The sequence below is a fragment of the Mastigoproctus giganteus genome, chromosome 9, assembly GCF_048544385.1.
Source record: "Mastigoproctus giganteus isolate SK-2022 chromosome 9, ASM4854438v1, whole genome shotgun sequence".
Classification (NCBI taxonomy): Eukaryota; Metazoa; Arthropoda; class Arachnida; order Uropygi; family Thelyphonidae; genus Mastigoproctus; species Mastigoproctus giganteus.
Genome location: NC_143583.1, coordinates 134745433 through 134760901, shown reverse-complemented (window position 1 = coordinate 134760901; position 15469 = coordinate 134745433). Strand labels below are relative to the sequence as shown.

General features: G+C 38.9%; 1 protein-coding gene across 1 annotated transcript in view; it reads right to left on the bottom strand.

Moving 5' to 3' along the window:
- The window catches only part of LOC150080754 (uncharacterized), a 161395-nt gene that overhangs the window by 25771 nt on the left and 120155 nt on the right, over window positions 1-15469 (bottom strand). The window contains exon 5 of the mRNA XM_090380807.1: window positions 10186-10328. Within this exon, the coding sequence (XP_090236933.1) occupies window positions 10186-10328 (143 nt within the window). The remainder of the gene's footprint in view (window positions 1-10185; window positions 10329-15469) is intronic.

Genomic DNA, 15469 nt, shown 5'->3' with positions numbered 1-15469 from the left:
AGATCCTGTTGCAGCAGCATAGTGTCAGTAGTGTCCTTGACAACCCTGCCTACATTTGTATCGTCTGCAAACTTTGACATTAAGCTTCATATACCATCATCAATATCATTTATGAATACAGAAAACAATAATGGACCCAACACTGAGCCCTGAGGGACTCCACTAATAACATTAGTCCACGATGAGCAGTGTCCATTGATTACCTCTCTCTGTCTTCTCCCCCCTCAGCCACCCCTTTATCCACAGCAGCAATTTGCCTCCAATGTCACACTGCTCCAATTTGTGCAGCAGTCTTCCATGTGCAACAGTATCAAAAGCCTTTCTAAGATCCAAGTATATAATATCAAAGTTATTCCCTGCATCCAGTTCTTTTGTGACTGCATCATAGTATCCAATCAAATTGGTCAGGCAAGACTTCCCCTTAACAAAACCATGCTGTGTCCGAGCTATAACTGAAGTCTTGTCTAAATGATCCTGCAGTGCTTCTTTAACCAGTGCCTCCATTAATTTTCCTGGAACAGAAGTTAAACTCACAGGTCTATAATTGCTTGTGTCAGCCTTTGATCCTCCTTTGTGAATTGGGGTCACATTTGCACATCTCCAGTCTGCGGGTACCTCCCCTGAGTCCAAGGAAGCTCTCATAATTATGGCTAAGGGTTTGCTTACTTCCTCTGCTCCCTCCTTTAATATAACTGGATAGATCCCATCCACCCCGGGTGCCTTTCTTGTGTTTATCTTCAACAGTTTCTCCTCCACTTTACTCTCAGTTATTACAAGATTCTCTGGCTTTCCCCTCGCTAAATAACTCCTCATGTGTGAATGTCGATGCAAAATATTCATTTAGTTTGTTAGCTACCTGAGCAGGATAATCAACAGTTGACCCATCAATATCAAGTGGACCAATCTGATTCATCCCCTTCCTTCTAGAGTTTACATAAGTAAAGAACTCTTTGCTGTTTTTCTTTGCATCCCTTGCCAAAGATTTCTCGTAATCTGCCTTCGCCTGCCTAACCTCCTTTGTAACTTGGTTACAGATCAACTTGTATCTATCATAGGCTTCAGTGTCATGTGTTAATTTGTATGTATCCCATGCATGTTTCTTCTCTGCCATATGCCGTATCAGTTCATCTGACATCCATTTAGGCCTAAACATTGAACAGTATTTCTTAGTTGGTATGTAAAGCCTAGTAGCTTCCAAGATAAGTTCTTTGAATGCTTCCCATTTTGCATTTGCTGTTGGTAACATCATCAGTTGGTCCCACTGTATAGAATTTAAATACTGTCTCAGTCCATCGTAGTCGCCTTAAGAAAGCAATAAACCTCCCCTTTACCCCTAATGGTAGTTACCTCCTTGAGTAAATCCCACTTCAGCACACTGTGATCACTGCCACCTAGTGGTTCATTTATCTGCAGATTCTTAATGCATGAAGAATCACTGATGATAATCAAATCAAGAGTATTCCTCCCTCTAGTTGCCTCCCGAACATGCTGATGTAGAAAACAGTCATCCAATAAATCCACAAAAGCCTTGCTAGTGTGTGAGTGACCAGCCCCCAAACTCCAGTCAATATCTGGGAAATTGAAATCTCCCATTATAAGACTCTGATTTACTGGCCTACTCTATTTCCCTGTACAGTTTCTTATTATACTCATCAGAGTCATTAGCCTATAGCACACTCCTACTCTCAATTTTGATCTCCCAATGCTTATGTCACACCAAACTGACTCGAAATTGCACTGTCCAGCGATGTCCACGGGCTTCACTTTCTTGGATTTTATGTATTTCTTAACTAATAGCATAACCCCTCCTCCCTTCCTATCCAGTCTATCCTTTCTGTAGACGTTGTACTCCCCAAATTCCAGTTCTGCATTCCTTATATCTGTGTGACACGAAGTCTCTGATATCCCAACAATATCTGCCTTTGATGTTTTGAGCAATACCTCAAATTCATCAAATTTATTTACTAAACTCCTAGCATTGGTGTACACGCAAGTATACATGCACCTATTTCTATTCTTAGCTACCCTAACACAACCCATGTGTTTACTTGTACCGCAATGACTCCCAGCAGTCTCTGAAATATTCTGAATCTTGTTTTTCAGGCTTCTGCTGATTCCAATAGAAGCAGTGCAAGAAATCTCTTTCACCTCTGCCAGTGGCTAATGTGAATCTATTCGTCTTTGTATCCCCCCAAGCTAGCAGTTTTCCGACCCACCTAACACTGCCTCGATAGCATCAGCAAATATTCTTGCACCCTTTCTATTTAAGTGTATCCCATCCCTGTAGAAGCACTCTCCTGTTAACAAGTACAGTCCAGGCTGAAAAAAATTCTACCCCTTGAGCCTTGCACAATCTTTCCAGGGCCGAATTGATCGACAAGGCTCTCATCATATACTCCCTCCTAAGAATAAGTGATTCAAAAAAAAAAGGAAAGCGATCAACTTGGATCAGATAATTAAAATAATAAGGATGTATGAAAATGGTCAAACATTAACAAGTATAGCGCGGAATTCAGATATCAATTTTTACAGTACAATAACGTGTTCTTTCTTCCTTTTATGTTTTCTTTTCTTATGTGCCACTCCAGCACGTAAGAGAAGACATGTCTCCCCAGATAAAGTTTTTCATTGAACTAATTAAAAATATATAACTATTTTTCTTCATTCTTCTGAGGATATTATGTGGTTTTTGTAATTTTGGCATATCAGGGACATAATAGCAATATTTTATTAGTCATTCCCGAGTTATGTAAAACTCGACTTACATAAGAAGTCCTGGAACGTATCTCTTACATAAGTCGAGAACTTACTGTATTTTTGGATTAACCAGGAAATCGATTATCCGGGAATTTTTTTTTACCGTCTATCCCAGAAAATCAAGAGTCTACTGTATATTTAATTTCTTTATAAACTGAATTTGGTGTCAGATCATTTATTTTGTGTATGTTTAGTAAACTACAGGATATCAAATTAGAATAAAATATAAAATTCTAATATACATTAAATTAACACAGAGTCAAAGAGACTCTAGACCTGTATGCACAGAAAGGAAGAGGAGGGGATTTTTTTACATAGACTAAAGAACATGATTTTAACATGTATTCGTAAAAATGTTTGAAATAGGGCAAGTATTGACAAAATATACAACCTATACCTAACTTACATCCCCTCAATGTGGGACCTACCAGTGATGCTGCTGGGCTTCCAGATTAGCATCACTGGGATCTAACGCCCATACCTTGGTTCCAGGGTTACATCTTTGGAATCCGGCGTGTGCAGCCGTGCGCCGCTACCCGTGGAAACTCGGGAAAGGGGGATCCTGGTGGTTGAGGGGCCCAGCCTTGATACACCACTTTGGCCCCTGCTTCGACAAGACGGGTGGTCCCAGACCGGCCCAACTGGGATCAATCAGCGGGTGGTTCTTACTGCTTGGATCAACTGCGTTCCAGTAAGTCTCCCTCTCTTTGATCCTGGGACGGGATCGAGACTTATTGGATACGTGGGTATGGTGCTCCTAAGCGAACTTGGCGTCCCATTTGTGTACGCAGTACCTGCTAGTTCACGAGTGGGCGTCCCCTCGTAGGGCTCCATGGTGGGTGAGGTACTTAGAGAATCTGAAATTTTTATCTTACTCATATGAATAATTTAAATTCTATTTCTTCTGGGGCCCCAACAAGGCCCCTGCCTAACCAATTGGAAGATACCAATAACTGCAGCTCAAAAAGGCCCAGAACTGAGGAGAGACCACCTTCTGTGACACTGCTTTTCATCATTCTACATTCCACCGGAGAGCAGGCACTAGGGAAAATGTCACCCTTTTTCATTCAGAAAGGATTAGAAAGGTTGAAAGGTTTCATCCAGAAAGGATCAGACCAAGGAGTGACAGCTGTCAAAAGAATATCAATGCGGAAGGATGGGAATCTCGTCCCTACCCGAGTTCTCATCGTAACGTTCAACACCCCACGGCTTCCAAATTCCATAAAAGCAGGCTATTTAAACTGCACACTGAGGATTTATATCCTGAACCCACCGAGGTGTTTTAAATGCCAAAAGTATGGCCACTCTCAAATAGCTTGTCGTGGCACCCCTGCCTGTGCTCGCTGTGGTACTAAAGGCCACGAGAGCAAGGAATGTTTAGCTTCTAAGCCAAGTTGTATTAACTGCCAAGGAGAACACCCTGCATACTCTTGAGCATGCCAGCAGTGGAAAGATGAAAAGGAAATTCAAAAACTAAACATCTATCAGGAGGCCAGAAAATGCATCCAACCTATAAATAGTGGTTGGATGCATTTTCCAACCCCTATTTATAGGCCCTCATACACCCAGAAAGCTTCTGGGAAAAGTACCATTGGTACTCAGACTGATATGAGTATCCCACCAAGGGAGTCATTTACCCCCATTGCGCGCTATTTATTAAGTTCCCAAAAGCCCACCCAAAAATCACAGTCAGCCGCCACTGCTATATCCGTACCTCCTAGTGCTCCACCACTTCCAAAACAGAGTGCTAAAGAAACTCAGAAGAAAGGGGAACACCCATCTACAATCCAAGAGACAATGGATGTCGAAGATAAGGAGGTACAGGACGAGTCTGTCCTGGAACTCTTTGTGAAAGAAGAAATGGATACAGGCCAACGTCCAGTCTTTCCAAAGAGAGATAAACCCAGGACTGAGAAAATGAAGCCCTCAGCCCTTTGGATGTTTTTTTTGTTTTGTTTTTTAGTTAGTTTTTTTCGCATCGGCTTCTGTGGCCATAGTGCACCTCCCAAGGTTTTTGCAGTACTCTGATTGAAGCCCGAGGCGGGATTCGAACCCGCGACCATTGGGTTGCCAGGCAGGCACTTTATCCACCCGGCTAGCCCAGTCGGCCGCCCTTCAGAAGCCACCAGACAGACCCAATAAATCAAAATAATGGGTACATTTAAATTTCTCCAATGGAATTGCCGTGGATTTCGTAGAGATTTCGTAGACAATGCTGCCCATGAACCAACTTGCTTTTGCTTACAGGAGACGACGTATTTAAAAGCAAATGAGGACCCTTACTTACGTAACTGCTCAGTTATTCACAGAGACAGAGCTGGGGATGGACCTGCCCATGGAGGAGTCGCTATCCTTGTGGATAACCAAAACCCCTTTCAAGCTGTGCTTCTTACCACTAATCTAGAGGCTGTAGCAGTTCGTCTTACAGTAGGGTTCCTTTTAACTGTTTGCTCCATTTATTTGCCACCTGGGAACAACACAGGCCAGGCAGACCTTGATGATCTCATTAAGCAACTGCCACCCCTTTTCTATTATTAGGGTATTTCAATGGGCATAATCCGCTGTGGGGTAGTTCTGACATCAATAGAAGAGGTCAGATTATTGAGCGATTGCTTGAAAACAATGATCTGGCCCTTCTAAATGTGGGATCTAACACCTTTTTCCACACAGCTACCCGTATATTTACTGCCATTGATCTTTCCATCTGCTCCCCTTCTCTCCTGCCTCTGAGTACATGGGAGGTTGAAGAAAACCTTTATGGTAGTGATCACTTCCCCGTGTTATCCACCATTTGAAATGGGAGACAATGTCACCAGTCGAGGATACCACGTTGGAAGATCGATCACGCCAACTGGAATGCCTTTCGTCATCTGGCAACGTTCAATACCACTATAGTCGGCCAGGAGCCAATTAATGAGTCAGTAAAACACATCACAGAAGTATAGTCCAGGCAGCAGCAGTTGCAATTTAAAGGACATCATCTCGCTTTCCACGTTTTCCAAAACCATGGTGGAATGGAGAATGCACAGCAGCTAGGAAGGCTCAAAACAAAGCATGGGGAATATTTCGTCGTTACCCCACCACAGATAATTTAATAGCCTTCAAATGTGCACGTGCCAAAGCATGGTACGTTAGACGTCAGAGCCAAAAGGAATCTTGAATCAAATTTTCATCTTCCCTTACACGGGCTGCCAATCCCAACGTCATCTGGGACAAAGTTCGGAAAATGAAGGGCAAATACACCTCACACCCTTCATCGATCCTGAAACATAATGGATGTACAATTGCAGATCTAACTGCAATTGCAAATGCTCTCGGGGAGACATTCGCTAACGTGTCTTCAGAAACATCATACCCCCCCCCCCCCAGAGTTCCTCACGATCAAACAAAGGTCAGAAAAACATCACCTGAAGTTGTCCTCTAACAACGAGGAATACAATCAGCCCTTTACACAGTGGGAGCTGAAAGAAGCACTCTCACTATCCAAGGCAAGTGCTGTTGGGCCAGACGACATCCATTATGAGATGATTAAACACCTTTCATCAGAATCCATGGATCGTTTTCTCCATCTCTACAATAGAATCTATATTGAAGAGACATTTCCGGACTCATGGCATATGGCAACCGTCCTTCCCTTTCCGAAACCAGGAAAGGATCCAAAAAATTACTGTCCTATTGCTCTGACAAGCTGCTTGTGCAAGATCCTGGAAAGAATGGCCAATGCTTGTCTTTTGTGGTCGTTAGAAGCTAACGACCTCCTTTCCAGGATACAGTGTGGCTTCCGAAGGAACAGGTCAATACTTGACCATTTAATTTGCTTGGAAACATCTATACATGATGCTTTCCTGGAACGTGAGCACCAGGTGTCGGTTTTCTTTGATATGGAAAAAGCGTACGACACAGCTTGTAGATATGGAATTTTAAAAGACATATATAACTTTGGTCTTAGGGGACACATTGCCCTCTTTATTAAAAACTTCCTTACGGACCAGTCTTTCCAAGTTCGTGTAGGATCCACCCTCTTCCGGCCATTCTGCCAAGAAGAGGGAGTTCCACAAGGATCAGTTTTAAGCGTTACGCTTTTTGCTATCAAAGTTAACTCTATAACTGAAAAACTTCCTCCAACCATAAACAGTGCCCTCTATGTAGATGCCTTTAGCATCTTTTTGCAGTCATGCAATATGAGGGTCATTGAAAGACAATTGCAACATTCCATAGACCACGTCAACTCTTGGGCAGTGACTAATGGTTTTAGGTTCTCGCCACAGAAGACTGTCTGCGTACACTTTTGTCGCAAACGGAACCTTAACCCTGAACCAGAACTTAAACTCGGACAAGACATCATTCCAGTAGCACCCGAGACAAAATTCTTGGGGCTCATTTTTGACAAGAAGTCGATATTTTTACCTTATATTCGTCAACTGTGGACAAAGTGCACGAGAAGGTTGAATCTTCTCCGCTCTATTTCCTCTAATAAATGGGGAGCAGACCGCTCCACTTTACTCATCCTCTATCGTGCGCTTGTCCAATCTAAACTAGATTATGGGTCCCAAGTGTACGCATTGGCTATAAACAGCATACTTAGAAGGCCAGACCCAGTTCACCACCAAGCCATCCATATTACTACTGGAGCATTTAGAGCATCCCCTGTCCAGAGTTTATATGTTGGAGCAATTAAACCACCACTGTCATTTCGACGAAAGCAATTGTCTTTAAAATATACCTTTAAATTAAAATCCCTGCCAGACAACCCTACGTGGACATCCGTTTTCAAGCCACGATGGGAAATCCTATGTAACACTCGTCAGACTGCCAACCGGCCTTTTGGTATCCGTGTCCAAGAGCTGCTCAGAGAGCTCGACATCATGGTAGACAATGTTGCCCAATCACCAAGGCAACCACTTCCACCCTGGCATGCTTGCTTACCATCATGCGACTTCTCCTTTATAAATTGGGGTAAGTGCATAACTCCGTCTTCTGTCTACCACCAACTCTAAGCTGCCCACCGGGCCGAATATTCCGACTTCTTGCCTGTCTTCACTGATGACTCGAAGTCGGAGTTGTCTGTTGGATCTGCTGCTATCTTTCCAGGTCATTCTATATCTGGAAAGATTCCCCAAGAATGCAGCATATATATAGCTGAGTTGTATGCTATAGAGTTAGCCATGGACCACATTAAAACCCATAGGTATCAAAGGTGTATGGTGTACACTGACTCTCTAAGTACACTACAGGCTTTATCGGGTATGAGGTATAATCCTCATCCATTTGTGACCCGGATTCAGCAGACGCTACACTCTCTGTCTGAGTGTTCTTTCGACATTGGTTTCTGCTGGATTCCAAGCCACATTGGGATCGTGGGAAATGAACTGGCAGATGCTGCGGCTAGGTCACCAGAACCCCACAACACTTATTGCCTGTTAGTCCCCTATACAGACTACAGGCAGCTAATGCATGCTAAATTACTGTCCCAATGGCAACAACCTTGGCATAAGCAAGTCACAAACAAGCTCTCCTCTACATAGGACACAGACATCTTACACATGCATTTCTGCTGAGGGCAGATGACTCTCCTATGTGTGAGAACTATGACACCTATTTAAGTATACGTCACATTTTAGACACAAGCGTGATTTTTATTTTACTGCTTTTAGTCATCTGGCTGAGCCTTATACACTCAGTTAGATTTCATCCAATAATGACAATGTGTCTGCTGTTTTTAGCTATTTAAAATCAGTAAACCTTTTTACTCGTATTTAAAATTTAAATTGTACTGTTATTTCTTTGTTGATATATTTTTTACTTTTATACCTTTTATATCTATGTTATATCTCGACATGGTGGCCTAACTAATTAGGTCACTGAATATGTGACCTGGATTTGGCACATTATAGCCTTAGTTGCTAATGCGCATTAAAATCCAAATCCTAACTTACATGAAAAATGTGCATGTAAAAGGGCACATAGTAGAAATGTTCTCATATTTCTACTGTCTACTGTGTTACCTTTTCCAGAACATCTGTCATGCATTACAGCAGGATGAGCTATACATATAATAACCTTAAATTAAATTGAAAAAAACATACAAAAAAAAGAGAAAAGGTTGAAAATTACTGATATGGGCCAGGATATTCCAAAATAACCAACAGGAAAAAAGATGCTTCTGAACATCAAGTTACTTGTTAACAAGAAAAGAAAAGAAAAAAATAAATAACACAATTACCATCCTTATCTAAAGCTTTTACAAATTTCAAAATTTCTTCATTAACCCTAATTTAATGTGAAGTGGAGATAAGAGCTTTAGTGAGATACCCGAGACTCAGATATTCAATTCAATGCTTTGATTTTTGAAACCAGTTATTTATATTTATTTATATTCTGTCCCAATGTGCAAATGGGACAGAATCATAAATTTTCCCTCCAGAGAAGGCTTTTTTGGCCAGTTCTGGAAGATTTGACAGTCTTGACTCACTTGGTTTATATAATGAAGTTCCTAGTAGAGTCAATCTGAAAATATTAGCATAGGCACATGATGCAAGAAACAAGCTTATATAGCATCAGCCAAAAAAAAAAAAAAAAAAAAAAAAAACACCCTTATTTCACCCATCCATTCGCTCCAAATGTTTGTCAAGAATCTATTTAAGCTATCAACTTCTACGACAGATGGAAGTTTGTTCCACCAATCAACCACCCGCTGGCTAAAGGCAAACTTCCACACATCTATCCTACAACCGTCTTTCCTCAATTCGAATTTATGCCCTCTCAGGCGATTATTCTGAGCAAGAGGAAGAATCCCATCTGCACCGAGCATGCTCAAACCATTCAAGGCTTTATACACCTCAATCAGATCACCTCGCAGGTGCCTAGTCTCCAGACAATTATATATTGCTGCAATAGACAAATGAATTTTCCTAGGAAAAGAATGGGAGTGAGCTCTTTCTCAGTGTCTGTATCAGGAAAACAGTGTGTGTTGGGGAGACAGTGAGAGAGGGGCTCTTGATCTCAGGATGCCTGAAAAAGATTTTGGAAGACCCAAATTTTTTACCAAATCATTTAGCTTTAAGATAAGTGACTGCCCATAGCCTTGAGTGCTATGGGCAGTCACTTATCATATAAGCTACATGCATTACTTCCTATTTATTTGCAATGAATTCCATTTATCAACACAGCAAGACCTGACCAGCCCAAGATATTAACACAATATGAGATGTCAAAATGTACATTAATGTTTTTAGCTCTTATACACCAAGTCTTGCTCTAAATTTATGATTTATGTAAAATAGTTTAATTGGTGTATTAATTTTTTACACTAAAAGAAAATAAATTAATTGTGTCCATCCAAGATGATTATGGAACAATGTGTGCAAGGAAAGTGGAATAATGCTGGAGAATATAAATAATCAAATTGCATCAATATTTATCACTTACTTCATCAGGTACAATTAAGTTTGGTGAATTAAGCATTTCTCCTCTGTCTCCAATATCATCCTCTTCTTCAGAATGCTTTGAAGTAGCAAGGGATACTACATTACTAATAACAGGTAGATGATCTTCTTTACTTTTACTAGAACCTTATAAAATTTCCACAGTACATTTTTAGCATAGTATATTAATTTATATCAAAAATATATTTTAAGAATACAAATTTAGGAATTTATAACTTAATAAATATTAATTTATATGAAAACAATTACAATGCAAAAAAAATGAAAAAAGAAATAAATTACAGAACCAAATGTTAACTTAAATGTTTACATACTCATTAACTCCATCAAGAAGTCTTACTTTTAATAACACAAGTCTTACTTTTAATAACTTTTAAAAAACACTATCCTGTATATTCACAAGTGAATATACAGGATAGTGTTTTTTTTGACCATTTATGAATATTTCTCGGCCATTTATATATATATTTTTTTTTTTTTTTTTGCTTTTCTGGTCAGTAGCACTGTAATAACCTAAGGATGTCATGAATTATTACACATTCTCATGGGTACATTGTAATAGCATTAAATTGTTGCTTTTAATCGAGTGTTGTTTACCATGTAGTTCAGAAAATTGAAAAAAAAAAAAAAAATAATAATAATAATAAAAAGTAAGAGTACTCCTGAATATGGTTGATGAAAAAGAAAAGAAAATTGCTTTTAAGGAGAAAAGTAAAATAAGGGCTGAAAGTGGTGAAACAGTGTTTATGGGCTGAGAATTTAGATTAGCACCTTCACAAGTTGAGTACAATAGCGAAGGATAACTAGCAAATTATGAAAGTGAGTATAAGCAGTATGTAAATTTCTTCCACTTGTGCACATAATAGCATAACGGGAGAAATGGAAAGACTAAATTAAGGATTAATAAAGATGCATGCATCAGATTCCAGCTAACCTTGAAATGACTGAAGAGAAAATCTTTTGCTTCTAACATTGAAAACAAAAGATTTGGGAGAAGGTTACAGTGAAAAGTAGTAACTTTTCATCCTTTAAACTGGTTGTGGGAATGGTTTTTTTTTTTTATTATTATTGATAATAAGATGGTGAACTTAAGAACAGAATAGTAAACACAGCAGATTAACTATTTCTGCAACTAAATCCAACAGTAAAGATAAACTAAGAGGTTCTAAACAGTAAAATTATATTAGAATTAGTAGAGGCATACGATGCAAAGCAAGCTTATGCAGCATCAGCCAAAAAATAAAAATAAAAAAAACCTCCCACCCCCTCCTTTCGTTACAAATGCCTGTCCAGCTCAGCCTTAAATTTATTTAGGCTATTAGCTTCCACAAGAAAAGATGGAAGCCTATTCCACCAATCAACTACCTGCTGGCTAAAGGCAAATTTCCACACATCTATTCTACAACTATCTTTCATCAATTGGAAACTGTGCTCCCTCGGGTTCTTAGTCTGAGCAAGAGGAAGAATCCCATCAGCATTCAGCTTGCTCAACCCATTCAAGGCCTTATACACCTCAATCAGATCACCTCGCAGATGCCTACTCTCCAAGTGCTGCAATCTGCAGAACTTAAACCTTTCTTGGTAATAGCACCCCTTTGTTCCTCTCACCAATCTTGTTGCCCTTCTTTGTAATCGTTTTAGCAACTTTACATCCTTCCTAAAATGAGGCCTACAGACCTGTACACAGTACTCTAGGTGTGGCCTGACCATTGCCTTGTATAACGGAATAATCACCTCCGCGTCCCTGCTAGCAAAAATTACTATATATCAGGGGTGACCAACAAGTCAATTGTGGAGTGGCTTTAATTTCAGTCGATCACGACGAATTTTAAATATATATAAAAAATAGATTAGTCAAAATCTAAATGTTATTATTATGTGCCCCACTGCATATGCTTATTACAAATCCATTGAACCACATGACAACCTTCGCGCAGCCGCTAGGCTTGTCTAGTGAAAATTCACGCAGTTACGTTGCGGAGAGCATAGCGTATGTGTTGAATTCTTATTTAGCTTACTTAATATTAATAACTGGACAGTACTTATACAGTAATTTAATACCCTTTGATTTAAAATGAGTACTATGAAAAAGAGTAAAACGCATCATTTTCATCAAGAGTGGTAACTAGAATACTTTTTTGTAATGATAAAAGAAAAATGTCTGATTTGCAATGCTTCCGTGGCTATACCCAAAAATGGAAATTTAGAAAGGCTCTTCAATGCACGCCGTGGTAAATACCAATCAGATTTTCCGCCTAATAGGAAAAAAAACTTAAATCCAGATTATTCGCACAACAAAATTTCTTCGTTACATTCCAATTTACAATCTAAAGCAGTAACTGTAGCACCATTTAAAGTGAGTTGTTTCTTGCAAAAAATTGCAAACCATTTCTGATGGTCAATTCATCAAAGACGTATTTTTAGAAAATAACAGATTCTCTTTTTGAAGATTTTAAGAACAAAAATGAAATTAAAAGTGCTCTTCAAGATCTGCAATTATCTCGAAATACTGTGATGCGACGCATCGAAAAAATTAGTAAAAATGTGAGCAAACTATGGTTTTTTTTCATATGGTTTTCGATGATTCTGCCACTAGAGAACTGCTGGGTATCATTTCGTCAAAAGAAAGAACTAGAGGTCTTGATATATTTAATGAATTCAAAACTTTTATTGAAAAAAATTAAATTACAACTATTTAAGCCCGTATAAAAACTAAACTACAGATGAAGCTAAAGCAATGACAGGCCATCTTAACGGATTCATCACATTGTGCTAAAAGAATGACGAATTCCTAGATTTTTTGAGTTACCGCTGTATCATCCACCAACAAGTGTTAGCCAGCAAAAGATTAAATACTAAAAGTGTTATGGACATAGATTTCAAAATCATGAATTCCATCAGAGGACAATCTCTTCAAAGGAGACTTTTCAAAATGCAACTCGATGAAAATGAATAAGATATGATATTACACACAGATGTGAGGTGGCTGAGTTGGAGTAAGTTTCTACAGAGATTTCGAAATTTTCTGAATGAAATTAAAAAATCTGTTGATCAAAGGGGAGATGATTATCAGCAGCTACAAGATAAGGAGTGGTTGTGTGATCTGGCTTTTTCGGCAGATTTTACCAGTAAATTAAGTGATCTTAAGTGAATTTGGAATTACAAGGAAAAAATAAAAATGTGGGTGACACAATTAGTAGTATTTCTGCATATAAATATCATTTTTTGGCAATGGCTAAGGATCTCAAAGAAAGAAAATTCAATCATTTTGCAAATATGCAAGATCATGTTTTTGAATTTAATAGTGAGAATTATGTTTCGGAAATTGAGAAAGTTTTGGATGATTTTGAAACCAGATTCAGTGGTTTTAAAACAGTTGAAGACATTGTTCAATATATTTCTTATCCATTTAATGTCAATTTAGATACGAAACAAACTTAAAAAAAAAAATATATATATCATCGCTGAGATTTTTCACACGGAGAAAATATTAATATTACTCGAAAATGAAATTAAAACATTGCGAAACAATATTTTCCTAAAAGCCAGGTCATCAGAAAAAGACTTTTGGAAATATGTTTGCCGAGAAAAGTACTGTAAAAAAATGCAGTGAACTTTTAAATTCCTGTTATGGTTCCACATATCTATGTGAATCGGCCTTTTTGTATTTGAAACAAAAAAATACGAAGAATTGCTCTACTCTTACGGACTTCCATACAGAAGCTTCTTTACAGTTTGCCTTATCACAGTATATCCCTGATTTTGAAAGCTTGACAGATGACATCAAGACACAAACTTCACATAAATTAAAAATTTAAATACGTATGAATTTAAAATAAGAATTCTGACTTGTATTCAATTTTAAAATTTATAAAAAACATTTTTCAATGTGTTGATTAACCTTTTTAACCATGTGCAATGAAATTCTTGAGATGGTAGATCGTGGCACATTTTGAAGAAAAAAAGTTGATTGCATCACAAATTAAGTTGGCACTCCTGCTATGTATCATTGACAAGACTCCATGACCTGCCCTGGCAGGCAATCTGCACTGATCAGCGAACTTCATATTTGAATGCACAATCCCCCCCCCCCCCAGGTCTTTTTCACTTTCCACTTCCCTGAGTGTAGTACAACACAGTTGGTACATTTCTCTTCGGTTATTGATACCCATATGCAGTACTTTAAATGTTAAACTTCAGTTGCCACTTCTCAGCCCATTTTCCTAACTTATCTAGATCCAGCTGGAGTAGCACTGTTTTTACTGTCGTTAACAACCCTGCCAACTTTTGTATCATCTGCAAACTTGGACATTAAACCTAATATACCTTCATCAATATCACTGATAAATATACAAAACAACAATGGGCCCAACGCTGAACCCTGGAGAACTCCACTAATAACATTTGTCCATGAAGAGCAGTGTCCATTGATTACCACTCTGTTGTCTCCCACTCAACCATCCCTTTATCCATTGTAGCACCTTACCTTTAATGCCATACCTCTCCAATTTGTACAGCAGTCTTCCATGTGCAACAGTATCAAAAGCTTTCCTGAAATCCAAGTATATGATATCAAAATTATTTTTGGCATTCAGTTCCTTTTTGACCACATTACAGTATCCAATCAAATTGGACAGACAAGACCTCCCTTTAACATACCCATGCTGTGTCTTAACTATTACTGCAGTCTTGTCTAGATGATCCTGCAATGCTGCTTTAACCAGTGATTCCATTATTTTCCTCGAAACACAAGTTAAACTAACAGGTTTACTTTTGACACCTTTTGAACCCCCTTTGTGAATTGGTGATACATTTGGACACCTCCAGTCCATGGGTCTCTCCCCTGAGTCCAAGAAAGCTCTCATAATTATGGCTAAGGGTTTGCTTACTTCCTTTGCTGCCTCCTTTAATATAACTGGATAGATCTCGTCTACCCCAGGTGCCTTCCTTATGTTTAACTTCAACTATTTCTCCTCCACTTTGCTCTCAGTTATTACAAAATCAGTTAGCTCCCTGTTAGCGTTTGATAAACTTCTGGCACTCCCCTCATTGAATAACTCCACATGTGTGAATGTAGATGCAAAATACTCGTTCAGTTTATCAGCTACCTGAGCATGATCATCAATAGTCAACCCATCTATGTTAAGTGGTCCAATCTGATTCATCCCTTTCCTTCTAGACTTTACATAAGTAAAGAACTCTTTGCTGTTTTTCTTTGCATCCTTTTCCTAAGATTTCTCATAATCTGCCTTCGCCTGCCTAACCTC